The following is a 12,992-nucleotide window of genomic DNA, read 5'->3' on the forward strand; positions in this document are numbered from 1 at the left end:
CGAGTGGTCCCAGAGATACCTCTCCGTTTACACGGAGTGACAAATCCCAGTCTCGATTCGTGCCAACCCAACAGTCACTTTCGGAGATACCTGTAGTGTACCTTTATAGCCACCCAGTTACGTTGTGACGTTTGGCACACACAAAGCACTCCTACGGTATCCAGGAGTTGCACAATCTCATGGTCTAAGGAAATGATACTTGACATTAGAAAAGCTTTAGCATATGAACTACATGATCTTGTGCTAGGCTTAGGATTGGGTCTTGTCCATCACATCATTCTCCTAATGATGTGATCCCGTTATCAACGACATCCAATGTCCATGGTCAGGAAACCGTAACCATCTATTGATCAACGAGCTAGTCAACTAGAGGCTTACTAGGGACATGGTGTTGTCTATGTATCCACACATGTATCTGAGTTTCCTATCAATACAATTCTAGCATGGATAATAAACGATTATCATGAACAAGGAAATATAATAATAACCAATTTATTATTGCCTCTAGGGCATATTTCCAACAAGACAAGCGACAAAAATTCAAGTGTCCAGTCATAGCATGAACAAAAGATTAGTGGCATGCTCATTTTCTTCCACTTCATAGATTTATTCCTTTTAAACCAAATGACTCATCTTCCATTATTGCTTCTTGTATCCCCTCTGTAGAAAAATATGGATGATGAGAAGGAAAAAAATTAAGAAGGAAAACACAGATAAAGCTAAGCGCCATGTATGGAAATCTTCAGAGGACAAAATACTGCTGAATATATTAAAAGATCAAAGCCTACATGGAGGAAAAGAAGGAACATGTTACACAAAGAAAGCATGGCGTGATATCTTAGAACAATTCAATGATTCAAGGGTAGAAAAACTTGAATTACAACAACTGAAAAATCGTCATAAATACTACAGGAATTGCTACAGCACCATGGACAGACTTCTAAAACTCACGGGATTTGGTTGGGATGACGATGACAAAATGATAAAAGCTCCAGAAGATATTTGGGAAGAACTAATTAAGATAAGTTTGTTCAAGTAGAATTCATATAAAGTTTTCATATCCTATTATTAACAAAAACATTAAACAACTTGCAGAAGGATAAGGCTATCCAAGAATATCGAGATAAGGTGTGGCCTAGTTGGATAGATCTTCAAGCCATATGTGCTAGTTCAACAACATCTGGAGCTGGTGCTGTATCTAGCAAAGGAAAAGATGGTACATGTACGACCAAATCTTCACAAATTGATCTCAATACGGAAGTTGAAGTACATGACATCGATTCTGATGAAATCAATGCTTCCCCTGGTGTCTTCACCAAGAAGTCAACTACCATTGAGCCAGAAAAAAAGAAGTCCCCTGGAAGTGGATCCAAGGAAACTGCAAGAGGACAAAAACGGACAGCCGATGATGCCATAATAGCAATTGATCGCCTTGCAGATGCATCACTTAGCATTGCTGAAGCAAAGAAAACAGTAGCACAACAAACTGAAGCTTACTCGGTTAAATCTTGTATGGCAATACTAAATAGTATGAGTAATCTAGATCCCAAAGAGAAACTAAAAGCGGTAAAGGCATTTACAGATGGTGATAAACGAGCCATTTTCATCGAGATGGATGAAGAGACGCGGAAGCTCTGGATTCTTGATCCTTAGAATTTTTGTAATACACCTTTGAGCATAGTATTTTATTTCAGTCGTTGTCGCACTTTACAAGATTCAGAAAACAATTTCACTTATATTTTGTCAGTTTGTGTGAAGTAATAAATATTGTTTTCAGTTTGGTATTGTTCATTGTCCGGTTCAGCACTATTACATTTTAAAACAATTATCCAGAGATGATATGGTCAACTGTGCAAATCGTGCAGGGATCTATGAACATTTCGGATGTGCCAGATGATGAACTTTCTGATTCCGAACAAGTGCTTATTAATAACATTTCTGTAGTGTCCTTGTTTCGCGATGTGTTGTTCACAAGGTTATTCAGAACGCCCCGTAACACTTCTATATTAACTGGTGCTCAGAAAACGATAGAGTTTTTAGAGGGACATCCAGTTAGATTTTATGAACAATTTCGTCTTGAGACGCACACATTCTACTTGTTGCGGGATGCTTTGTGCGAGAGGAAGTTACTTAAGGATACAAATCGAATGACAGTGGACGAACAACTACTCATGTTTCTACATACAATTGGTCACAATGTTAGAAACCGTGTCATCCAAGATAGATATCAGCATTCTGGCGAACCAATCAGCCGACACTTCAACAAAGTTTTAGACGCCATAAATGGTTTGCATGATGTTTGCATAACAGATTCAAGCAATCAAGTCCCATCAAAAATATTGGGTGACGCAAGATTCTACCCATATTTCAAGGTATGTCTGCTATTAGAAGCAGATACTCTTTTACATATGATTTTCATAAATAGAAGGTCGATACCATTTAAACTTTATTTTTTGACTAACAAAAAATCCCAACAGAACTGCCTAGGAGCAATTGATGGGACACATATTGAGGCAAAAGTCAGGCTTGATAAGCAAACACCTTATAGAAACAGACATGGTTATCCGTCTCAAAATGTAATGGCAGTAGTGTCATTTGACATGACATTCTCTTATGTCGCTCCTGGATGGGAGGGTTCTGCATCGGATCAAGTTGTTCTAAGATGGGCTGTGACTAGTGGGGGTTTAGTTGTTCCTGAAGGTAAAGTACAATTATTCGTGTATCTACAATATATATAAAGATGATGAGTTTGATATGAAATTAATGTGCATGTAAATTTTACCTTGTTGATTCAGGCTACGCAAATACTCCAAGATTTATTGCCCCGTATCGTGGAGATCACTATCATATTGCTTCTTTTCGTGGAAGTAATCGATGATATACTAGTGAGAAGGACTTGTTCAACCATCTACATGCACAGTTGCGGAATGTCATTGAACAAACTTTTGGTGTTCTAAAAGCTCGTTTTCCAATTCTAAGTAGGAAAGGAGGAATTCCTTATCCATACAGAACTCAAGTGAAAATTGTTATGGCTTGTTGCATTATCCACAACTTCATAAGAAAGGTTAATCATCCTGATGAGTTATTCGAGCTTTATGAGCATGGGGAAACAGAACAAAATACTGACCATGGTGATCATCAAGTTCATGGGCAAGCAAGAGAAGATGATAGAGTTGCTGGTGAGAGAGTTCGTGCTGCCATCGCTCGAGAGTTGTGGACTAAACATCAACAACGTAGTGCTCAACCAGAAGATGATTAAATACTGTAATATTTGTTTTTCATCTTCGATTGCAGATATATCTGCATAATTATTGTTGCAACTTTTAATTCTTTATATGGACATGAACTTCCCATTCTTTTATAGGCTTATATGCTCTATCTCTCTCTCTCACCCTCTGCCTCTCCCTCTCTCTATCTGGAGCTACAAGATGAAATGTTATTGTCTACCAATTTTTCCAGCAAGTAAAGCAACAAATAAACTACTTCAAATTGGTGCATTTTTATGTGACATTCAAGTGTTCCCTTTGTACCTACGCACCAGATTCTTCAATGGACCAAGTAGATATGTAGCTAATTGCTAAGTCCTGTCAATTATGAAGTAGTATACTCTCCGCAAGTGCATGATGTAGACCATGAAAACATGCTAAGAAACCAAAAAAAGAGATAACTGTAGCTTCTCTCGTCAAGTGCATGATATAGTTCATGTTAATTTACTAGTACAAAACTTGAAAATAATAATCAAACATACCTGCTCCTCCGAATCCCCATCCGCTAGCTTGGAATCCCCATCCGCTATAGCTGCCTGCTGCCCCCGGCGCCGCCGATACAGGCTGATGTCGGTGCAGCCTGCACGGCCGGCGTTGAGGGGAGGCAGGCCTATGCGTTGACCTGAAGCAGAACCGCTCGCTAGGTACAGCTTGTGCGGGGTCGACGGCCGACGAAACAGAGTACGCCTGGGGACCTAGCCGTCCAGAGGAGGGGAGGCGAGCATCAACCAACATCCAGGGAGCGGAGGCGCATAGTAGTAGGCGTCCGCGCGCGGCGGCGTGTACATGGCGGTCTGGGAGTCCAGCAGCAACCGATGTCCAGGACGGCGGAGGCGTGCCGTACCTGGCGTCCGCGCACGGATTCTTCCACAGGCGAGACGAGGGAGCAGCGGTGTGAGCGAGCAGAGAAGGAATCGGAGAGCAGCAGCAGCTCAACGCTTGGATGGATGAGGCCATGATGTGCCATTTGGGGGAAGTGAGTCGAGAAGAATTGAACATATAAACCTTTAAAAAGTGCTAGGCACAACCATCGCTCGAGCGCACCGCACCACGCGAGGGGTAAAAACCACCCAAAAAAACGCAAGGGCGCACCGCACCACACGAGCAAGCGAGCGGTCGCGCTACTGCGCCAGGGCCACAGCAATCGAGCAAGAGGAAAAACAGCCCCGCGCCCCTCACTCCTCCCTCCCTCGTCCGCCGCCACTCCCTCCCACCTCCTCCTCCTCCTACGCTCTAGGAGCCCCGCCGCCGACTGCTACTCCTCCACCGCCTCGCCTCTTCCCCCTCCTTGCCTTCCCATCGCTCGTCTTCAGGCTGCAGCGGTGATTCCCGATCTGAGCCGTCTTTTCTTTTCCCGTCCCACTCGCCTCCCCCTCCTCGTCACCCTCCTCTCTCTCTCTCCCCCGCGGCTAGGATTCGGGCTAGGGTTCGGGCGCCTTCCCTTCTCTCCTCCTCTACCCAACGCCGCCTCCCCTCCTTTCTCTCCTTCTCCACTAACGAGGCCGGGCCAGGAGCAGCGAGGCCGGGGCGGCGGCGCGGACAAGAAACTGTGGGCTCTCCTCCGCAAATCTCTACCGGGACGACGGTAGCCGGAGGAGGATCCCCGGTCAACGGCGCCCCGGGCGCTCACTGCCAAGAAGCCGCCGGAGGAGGAACTCGACCTGGACGACCGCCGCTGGACGAAGAGCCCCGAAAAAAATCCCCCAACCACCCCTGCGCGGGAGAATTGATTTTAACCCCCCCAGTTCACTCGCCTTGGATCTTATGCCCCTTTCTTCGTTTGCCTTGCTCTGAAGCCCCCCAGTTCTGTCTAGCTCTTCCTGATGCCCCCCTTTGATGTTTAACAAATTTGTTAGTAGATATAACCATCAAATAAAAATGCGAATAGACAGAAATCCCCATGTGAAACTCCCTCAGCACCTAGGGTTTCTAGGATTTAGACAACCATATAAGAGGAACCAAGCAAAATCCATGGAAACGGAAGGGGAGAAGCTTGCCTTGCCAGCAATGGAGGGCGGCGGGAGGGGAGAGGGGAGGGGGGGACGCCGCGCAGCAGCAGGGGGGACGGACGGCAAGGCGCGGCGGAGCAGCAGGGGCGACGGACAGCAGGGCGCGGCGGCTCTGGCGGCAGGGGCGAAGAACGAACGTGCTAGCCCTCCTCGCATCGCGTGGTGCTGGGTCATGAGGAAACTGCACGAGGGCAAATTAGTCAAATCAGACCATTATAGGATCAGTTTTTCTTGCATTATTAGCTAACTGAATAGATAACAACGCAGAAGGGGCAATCGGCAAGAATCAAGTCGTACTGGGGGGCTTCAGAGCTAGGCAAACGAAGAAAGGGACATAAGATCCAAGGCGAGCGAACTGGGGGGGTTAAAATCAATTCTCCCCCCCTGCGCCACCGCCTCTTCACCTTCGACCACGGGTTGCAACGGTCAGAGGACCAAGGTGTGGATTCTCCCCCCCTTCCCTTTTCCTTAATTCTCATCTGTTCCTCCAGCCCCTCCCATCCTTGCGTACACAGCACACACACACTGTCTCTCTCATCTCGTGGATGGGAATGGCCAGCGTGGATTAATTAATTTCATCATATTTCTGTCAGATTTGATTTCAACAGCGGCGGTGGTGTCTTGCTGTTCTTTGCACATATTTCTGCCAGATTTGATTTAATTTCATCCTTGCTATTCATAATCTATTAATTAATGACCTGTACATACATATTTTATCATGTCTACTAACAATCTCATCAGTTTACAGTTCATACATCGGGTTATTTTATCCTGTTTTCTTCAGGTTTGATTTAGGGTGTTCTTTTTTCCTTTTTCAGATGTATGCCATATGTGTAGCAATCGTTCTAAAACACCCCCATTCCTTCTCTTCCTATCAATTTAATCAGGACCCACTCTGGACCATTTTCAGAAACCACTCTAAACCATTTTCTGAAAATTGATAGGAAGAGAGTGATTTTCATAACAGCGGCTGCAGCCCCCAGGGTTAATTAGAACCTAAAATGTTTCCTTTAGTTTATGAAAAAGGTCTAGAGTGGTTTCTGCAGCTGCTGTTATGTTTCATTGATTCAGTCCTATAGTTGGATAGTTCCAGTGGATTTTACTAAATGGTTTTGTAGATTTAATTAGTGAAAAGGCCTCAATTGGTTTATGCAACATTGCTTGTCTGCTGGCAGTTGGAGCATACTAGGCAAATGGGCCTTGCCGTGAGTCGTGGTGCAACAGTGACCTCGATGGGCAGGGCAATGGTCAGATACGAGTCAGCACCAAAGATGACTGTAAGCACTCAAAAAAGTTTACCACGCTAGAGCTATGTCAGGTGCCTACTGTTCTTTTGTGCTTTTTGTTTTCTATTTCCCGTCAGAAGCTCATTCCATAATCAATTTGCAGGTTGTACGGGGGCAGTTAATGAATATACTTGTGACACTTATACTCAGGTAAATTACTAATCATTCAAATCACTAATAATCAGGTAAAGCACAATAATAAGCCCACCAGTCATAGAAGAGGAAAAATAACCACGAAGTGAAAATAGATTGTGAAAATTAGACGGCTCAGACGATGTAAAAGACAGAATCGGACGACCAGCGAGTTTTCAATCTGGGGGAGCTCGGAGTAGCCGAGTTGCCCAGCCAGATTAATTTTTATTGGGCATTCAGATTCTTATTTTGCGTTTCGTAGATTTTTAGCTGGGTGTATAAACATACACACGCACACTGACTTCAGATTTCAGTGACGGGGGTAAATTATTGTGCCATATGTATTGTTGCCATATTTAGTAATCATGCATATACATGTACATTGGTTTTTATCAAATGTACATGTGCTCCTGTAGCATATCTTCAGGTTTGGGGATTTAAATGCCCTTTGTTTTGTGTACCAGGTGGTTAACTGAGATTTTGTTTGCTTATTCTACTGTTTTTTTAGCAATGCCGACAAACATGGTTTATGATGATATTGGTGGTCTGAAGCTTTAGATCGTCGGGGCTGCTCTCATTCGTTCAATTTGCCAGTGATCCTTCCATTCTACTGCTGCTCATTATTATCATATGAAGGAGGTGTTCTTCCGTTACAATACTCCTGACGTGTTTCATGAAATGTCTATGAGCTGGTATGTTGTTCATTCTCTTATTTTTTCTTCTTCTTGCAGGCTGATCTATGTTCTCTGTTTGTTGGGTCCTTCGTGTCATTATGAACAAGGTTGGGTCTCTCTTGCTCAGTTTTTGTCTACTAAAAGTGATGTGAGCTGATGTGCTTGTTTGGGCGGTCTCCCTGTGTGTGTGATATTTGTTTGCATATCAACCCTGTGTGCTTGAAATTTACTTGCATATCATGATATCAAACGAGGATGTGTTCTTGTTTACCTCTTGAATAGACAGATCTTGGTGCATTACTGGTACCGTGCCTCTAGGTGGTCAGCGAGGGTCGCACTTGCGCTATGCTTCCCTCTGGATTCTAGCATGGTGTTCGGGTGCCTAGCTTAGTTCAGTTCTGAGTCGAAAGCAGCGAAATCATATGTTTCTGAATCTTGGATATACCTTACAATGCAGCGGCCCATTCTTGTTGTGCCTGGACTGGCTAGATCGATTAGAGTTTGTCTAATATGCCTTCGGTAATCAGCAGCAACACACGAGATCCTGGAACCTGCATTAGTTATTGTTTGCACAATAATTACTTATTGATATCATTACCAGGCTATCCGAGCCATCAATCCCCGGACACCACTTGGTTTCCTTGCCCATTTATTCATCGGATCTGTACACAATCGACAAGATTGACTTCAGATCTTACATAAGGTTTCATAAAGATAGTTCAGAACCTAAGCTATACAAAGTTTTACAAACGAAATCTACACAAACTCATGGATTTGAAACTGAAAGATATTATGTGATGCATCTCTCCAAAAATCCAGCATAATTATATAGAGGAAACATATATTCCCAGAAATTTACGGTCACGGTCGAGAGCAACGGCGAGTGTAGAGCAAGCCTGTGGGAGAGTTTTTCTGAAAGCAAGCCCTCAGCTCGCCCCGACAACCTTTCCCTGTCAGCTTCGCTCCCCTCTTCCTCCTCTTTGCTTAGAATTGTTTTATTGTCATTCATATTCTGTATTAAATTCTGATGAGGTTTCTGCTTGTTAGATTAAATTCTAGCCAAGACTAAACTGTAGCCACAAGAAGGCAGGATTCTACTTATTTAGTCTAAAAAAGAGTTTTTGACTTATTTGATTATATTCTAAGTCAGCTTTTGGGGGGACTTTAGATACAATCTGTTAGTTAAAAAAATATGTGTTCTTGCGCTTGAGAAATTGCTGCCAGTGTTACTGTATCATATATGAATATGTACAAGGCATCAGAAAGCACAAGTAGCAGGAACAATTAGTTCAGTTTTAATATTATAGTGCTACTCATCCTAAATTGTGTTAAATTAATCTGCTAGACTATGGTGATGACAGAGGGGTACTGTTTTTTAAAATTATTTCTTTGTTCCAATTATAAAGGGCCCTCTGCAAGGATATTTATTTCATCATGTGTAGAAGTTTAGTTGGACAGATATTGTTCGTCAGTTTCTTAGTGCGTGCCTAGCTGTTTCCCCTTTTTACATTGCTTATTTTCTATAGGATTTCTTGAAAGATAATAGCTTGCTTCAACAATTGTAGAACGATCATGGTTTCTTTGCATTCCTGTACTTTTATACGATTAACAATTTCATGGCTATCCTGTGTAAGAAACAGACATCATTGGCATTAGCCAATGCATTTGCGTTAAATGCCCTGTTGGCCGAGTGATGTAGTCCTATTGTGAAGATGCTTATTGTTTCATTTCTGTAATGTAGGAACATGTATAACCTTTCAAGTTCACCGATGTGGTTACCACTACAACACACGTCCCTCTAAGGACCAAGGGTGGGCATGATCTTCTACAAGGTTGTCTGTGACTATTAGTACGGGATCAACTTTGCGGTGTCCCCATCGCTTCAAGTCAAGCTAATAGAGCTAAATGGGTATCCAATTTTAGAAAGCACACTTAAGAAACATGCACACGTGTCTTTAGATCCTATGGAGCATTCCTAATAATGACCATCTATTTAACTATCTTGGATCATTACCATTACAAAATGCAGCATGGCATTCATAATGTTCAGTTATTCATAAATGTGGCATTTAATTATTCTCTTGGCATGATATTTAAGCATGTTGCATATACCAATCTGTTGATAATTCAATTATTGATTCTGATGTACAAACATGCAAAACCATTGCCTGTTTGGATGATGCACATGAGTATGTTTTTGTTAGTTTTCGGTGATGTACGTCGTGAAGCGGGACGGGCGGACGGAGACGGTGCACTTCGACAAGATCACGGTGTGGTTCAAGAAGCTCAGCTATGGGCTCAGCCAGGAGCACCGCGACCCCGTGCTTGGTCTGCGTCAGGGTATACATGGGCGTCACCACCAGCCAGCTCGACGAGCTCGCCGCCGAGACCGCCGCCGCGCTCACGGCCTCCCAGCCTGACTATGCCTCCATACGTTCCCTCTTTCGATCTGTCTCTCCCCTTCCGGTCCGTTCCGTTCCCCCTCACGGCGCCCGTGTTCGTGTGTCCTGGTCTGACGTATGTGCGTGTGTGGTTCTTCTGCAGCTCGCGGCGAGGATTGTTGTGCCCAACCTGCCGCCAAGTGGAAATAGTCTGTGTGGCGCTTGTAAATAGAGAGCATTCTGGTAGAAAGGTACAGGAAAGAATAGGGGAACTTCTGTCATTTTCTTTGGTCTCTGAAAAATAAATGGTGATATGGGCTGATACATTGCTAAATTACATGATACAAACTCACTTCTTTTTTTATTTTTGGTTTACTTTGTTGTGCTACAATGGCTCTCCTAGGAATGTTCTTCCATGCTTTGATGTGCACAATCCAGAAAGTGCATGCATCCAGAAACCAAATAGGATTTTTTATGTGTTATCTTCTCTTAAATCTTGTGCTTGTCCAATAAGAATAAGGTTTGGTGGTATTGCCTTTGTTTGTCACCTGGTAGATTTCAGACTTCAAGCTAGCTGCAGTTATTTCAGGTTCTATGTGCAAATCCTTGGTGTGACATGATTGGTAACTGACCATGAATACGTTGCAATCTGATATGTCTAATTCTTGATTTATGTGGTACCATCGTCTAAAAATTGGTCCTAAAGATACATGACCATGAATACGTTGCAATCTGATATGTCTAATTCTTGATTTATGTGGTACCATCGTCTAAAAATTGGTCCTAAAGATACATGATGTTTTTGTACAAAGTTGAGACAGTTATTTTGGAACGGAGGGAGTATTAGATTATTTTGTTCCTTTTTAATTTGGTTCTAAAATATAGTTTCAGAGTGATCATGTTAGAGTACGTAATGGGCCTAATGAGCCCGTTAGTCTTAGGGTTAATTAGAGATAAGAGTCGCTTGCTTAAGGGTCAAATAAGCCTTGCTTGGGAGTCAAGTAAACCTCTCTATATAAAAAGAGATGTATCGATCTAATCAAGCAAGAATTAAGAAGGAAATCCCTTCCCTCTTGCCCGGCCGTGGGCAAAAAGGCCCCCGGCCGGCCCTCTCGCGCCCTCCTTCTAACAGCGCCATAACAATTTGGTATCAGGTAGCTCAGTTCCGATCATGTCTTCGTCGCCTCCCACCCCGTCGCTTCCCCTGCCGACTGTCACCACCGCGCCGCTGCCCTCCCTGTCCGCGCCGCTGGTCGCATCCTCCGGCGCCGCCACTGCCCAGATGTCGGCGCCCTCCACCGCATCACCGTCTGCCGTCTACACCCCGGAGGAGATCACCGGGGTCCTCAACGACCTCGTCATAGCCGTCCAGGGGATCCGGCTGTACCTGGCCAGCCCCTACGGGCCGCCGCCGCCCCTGCCGCTGACCGCCACTGCCGGGCTGCCGGCCCTGCCGTGGTACTCGCCGCATCCAGGGGCCTCCGTGGCATTCGCTGGGACGCTACTGCCCCAGCTGCAGCTGTCGCCCACCGCCGCCCCGCAGTGGCCGCAGTGGCCGGGGCCGGCTCCTGCCGCGCCTCCAGCGCCCATCGCTGCCCTCGCGCCGCCGTGGTTGCCGTGGCAGCCGCCGCACCAGGCGGCCTTCGCCGCGCTCGCCGGGCCACTGCAGCTGCCATCCATCGCCACCACCGCCCAGCCCTGGCTGCACTGGCAGCCGCCGCTCCTACCGGCCTCCGCCGCGCCCGGCGCTCCGCCGCAGCAGCCGCTGCCGCTGCCCGGTGCGCCACCGCCGCAGCCGCTGCAGCAGCCACCGCCGGTTAGCTCCGGCCCCGCATCGACCATGCCGGCGGGAGTCCCGCTCCACCAAGTCCAGTCCCCGCCGTCGCCGTCACCGCTTCCGTCTTGGATCGCTACCCGCCACGTGTCGGCGGCGGTGAGGCTGCAGGCTACTGCGCGCGGCCTCCTAGCGCGTCGGCGTGTGCGGGAGATGCGTGGTCTGCAGCTGCCGCTCCTCCAAGTTGCCCTTCGCTGCGCAAAGGACCTCGATCTCATCCGCTGCGCCGGGGATCTTGGGCATGCGGTTTCCCCCACGGGCAGCGAGCATGATGTTTTCCCCACGGGCAGCAACCTCCAAGTCTGCGACATTGGCGGTTGGGGGGGCGCACCCCTCCTCGTCATTCTCCATCACAAGCCCCCCACTCTTCCCTGTGCGGTGCAGACCAACAGCCGTCCGGCAGGAAGAAGGCATGGTGTCACCGACAACAGCGCACCACGTAGCACCACTGCATTTCGTCACCGGGCGCCGCAAGGGCGCCTCTGCTGGTCACTCTTGCGACCACTTCCAGGTGGTCCTACACATGCACTCCTTTTGTCCAGATGGTGTCCATGGAATCCAGATGGCTGTACACGTGCATGTCCGACGTGCGGATGGTGTCCACTTTTTGTTAAGGGGTCCAAAATAATTGCATCAGCCAAGCTTGCCCTTGTTACAAATAATTGTTCTGTTGTCCTCAATTCACTTTCTCGGTTTTTTAATGCTACAAGTATTATTGGTCCAGTTTTTTTTAGTTATTCATCATGCCATTTTTCTTTCTGCCTTTGTAGCTGAAAGATTAGCAAGACTGGCTAAATTCTGAACATGTTCCATGTGAGAGAAATAGCATGTTGATTTCATCTTGAAATAATCATAGCTGAGGGACGAGCTTCGTAACTAAGGGTCATGTGTAGAGCTGAAGGAAGAAGTTGTGAGGCTTGGAGCTCTCCTTGTGAAGGGCTCAGGACAGCAGTGAGGACAATGCCTCTTTAGTTGTAATTGTGATACTCCTGATCTGCAAGTAAACACTCCTGTGATACTAAATGTTGGTTGTTAGTACAGAGGTGGTGACATTAGTTGGTTCTCTGGTATTGATTTCATGATTTGTGGTTAATACATGATGTAATACAATCCACACTGCATTATATTTCCAGTTACATCTTTTACTTACTCACTACTAACATTCTTTCTAATTCGCTTCTTGCGCCATTGGCGCAACCGGGTCATCTAGTAGGAATAGAAGCAGCTAGTAGTTGTGGGTATCCAAACAAGGAACTGGGCCGACCAGTTTTCCAAATTTCCATACCAAACATAGTTTTTTATAAACTGGTTATTTGTAAAAATTGACGTAAAATGGGTTTTCTTAGAAATCGGCTAAAAACTCATTTTCTATAATCCTATCGCTAATCTTCACTATCCAAACAACGCCTT

The 12,992-nt window shown here is 45.6% G+C and overlaps 3 protein-coding genes across 3 annotated transcripts; all 3 read left to right on the plus strand.

Annotated features, from left to right (window-relative positions):
- The first annotated feature begins 541 nt into the window (after positions 1–541).
- LOC147976256 (uncharacterized) lies at positions 542–1,780 on the plus strand. The gene is made up of 2 exons (XM_087518651.1): positions 542–1,015; positions 1,090–1,780. Exons 1-2 carry the CDS (start codon positions 677–679, stop codon positions 1,651–1,653), a joined length of 903 nt encoding a protein of 300 aa, XP_087374777.1. The 5' UTR covers positions 542–676; the 3' UTR covers positions 1,654–1,780.
- A 55-nt stretch (positions 1,781–1,835) lies between these two features.
- LOC147976257 (uncharacterized) lies at positions 1,836–4,976 on the plus strand. Its single transcript, XM_087518650.1, has one exon. The coding sequence runs from the start codon at positions 1,836–1,838 to the stop codon at positions 2,736–2,738; it is 903 nt and encodes a 300-aa protein (XP_087374776.1). The 3' UTR covers positions 2,739–4,976.
- Positions 4,977–5,650: 674 nt separating this feature from the next.
- LOC125554823 (uncharacterized) lies at positions 5,651–12,364 on the plus strand. Its single transcript, XM_087520796.1, has 6 exons — positions 5,651–5,714; positions 6,451–6,593; positions 6,665–6,711; positions 7,202–7,385; positions 9,109–11,882; positions 12,353–12,364. The coding sequence occupies exons 5-6, from the start codon at positions 10,920–10,922 to the stop codon at positions 12,362–12,364; spliced, it is 975 nt and encodes a 324-aa protein (XP_087376922.1). The 5' UTR covers positions 5,651–5,714; positions 6,451–6,593; positions 6,665–6,711; positions 7,202–7,385; positions 9,109–10,919.
- Positions 12,365–12,992: the final 628 nt, after the last annotated feature.

Source organism: Triticum urartu, chromosome 4A (assembly GCF_056163025.1).
Source record: "Triticum urartu cultivar PI428250 chromosome 4A, HENAU_Tu73, whole genome shotgun sequence".
Classification (NCBI taxonomy): Eukaryota; Viridiplantae; Streptophyta; class Magnoliopsida; order Poales; family Poaceae; genus Triticum; species Triticum urartu.

What these genes read in the sequence shown, in the direction of transcription:
- LOC147976256 (XM_087518651.1), top strand. Translation starts at nt 677, where the DNA reads ATGATGAGAAGGAAAAAAATTAAGAAGGAAAACACAGATAAAGCTAAG. An exon ending in AAGATATTTGGGAAGAACTA is followed by an intron (nt 1,016 to 1,089) that starts ATTAAGATAAGT and finishes ACATTAAACAAC; the next exon opens with TTGCAGAAGGATAAGGCTAT.
- LOC147976257 (XM_087518650.1), top strand. Translation starts at nt 1,836, where the DNA reads ATGATATGGTCAACTGTGCAAATCGTGCAGGGATCTATGAACATTTCG.
- LOC125554823 (XM_087520796.1), top strand. Translation starts at nt 10,920, where the DNA reads ATGTCTTCGTCGCCTCCCACCCCGTCGCTTCCCCTGCCGACTGTCACC.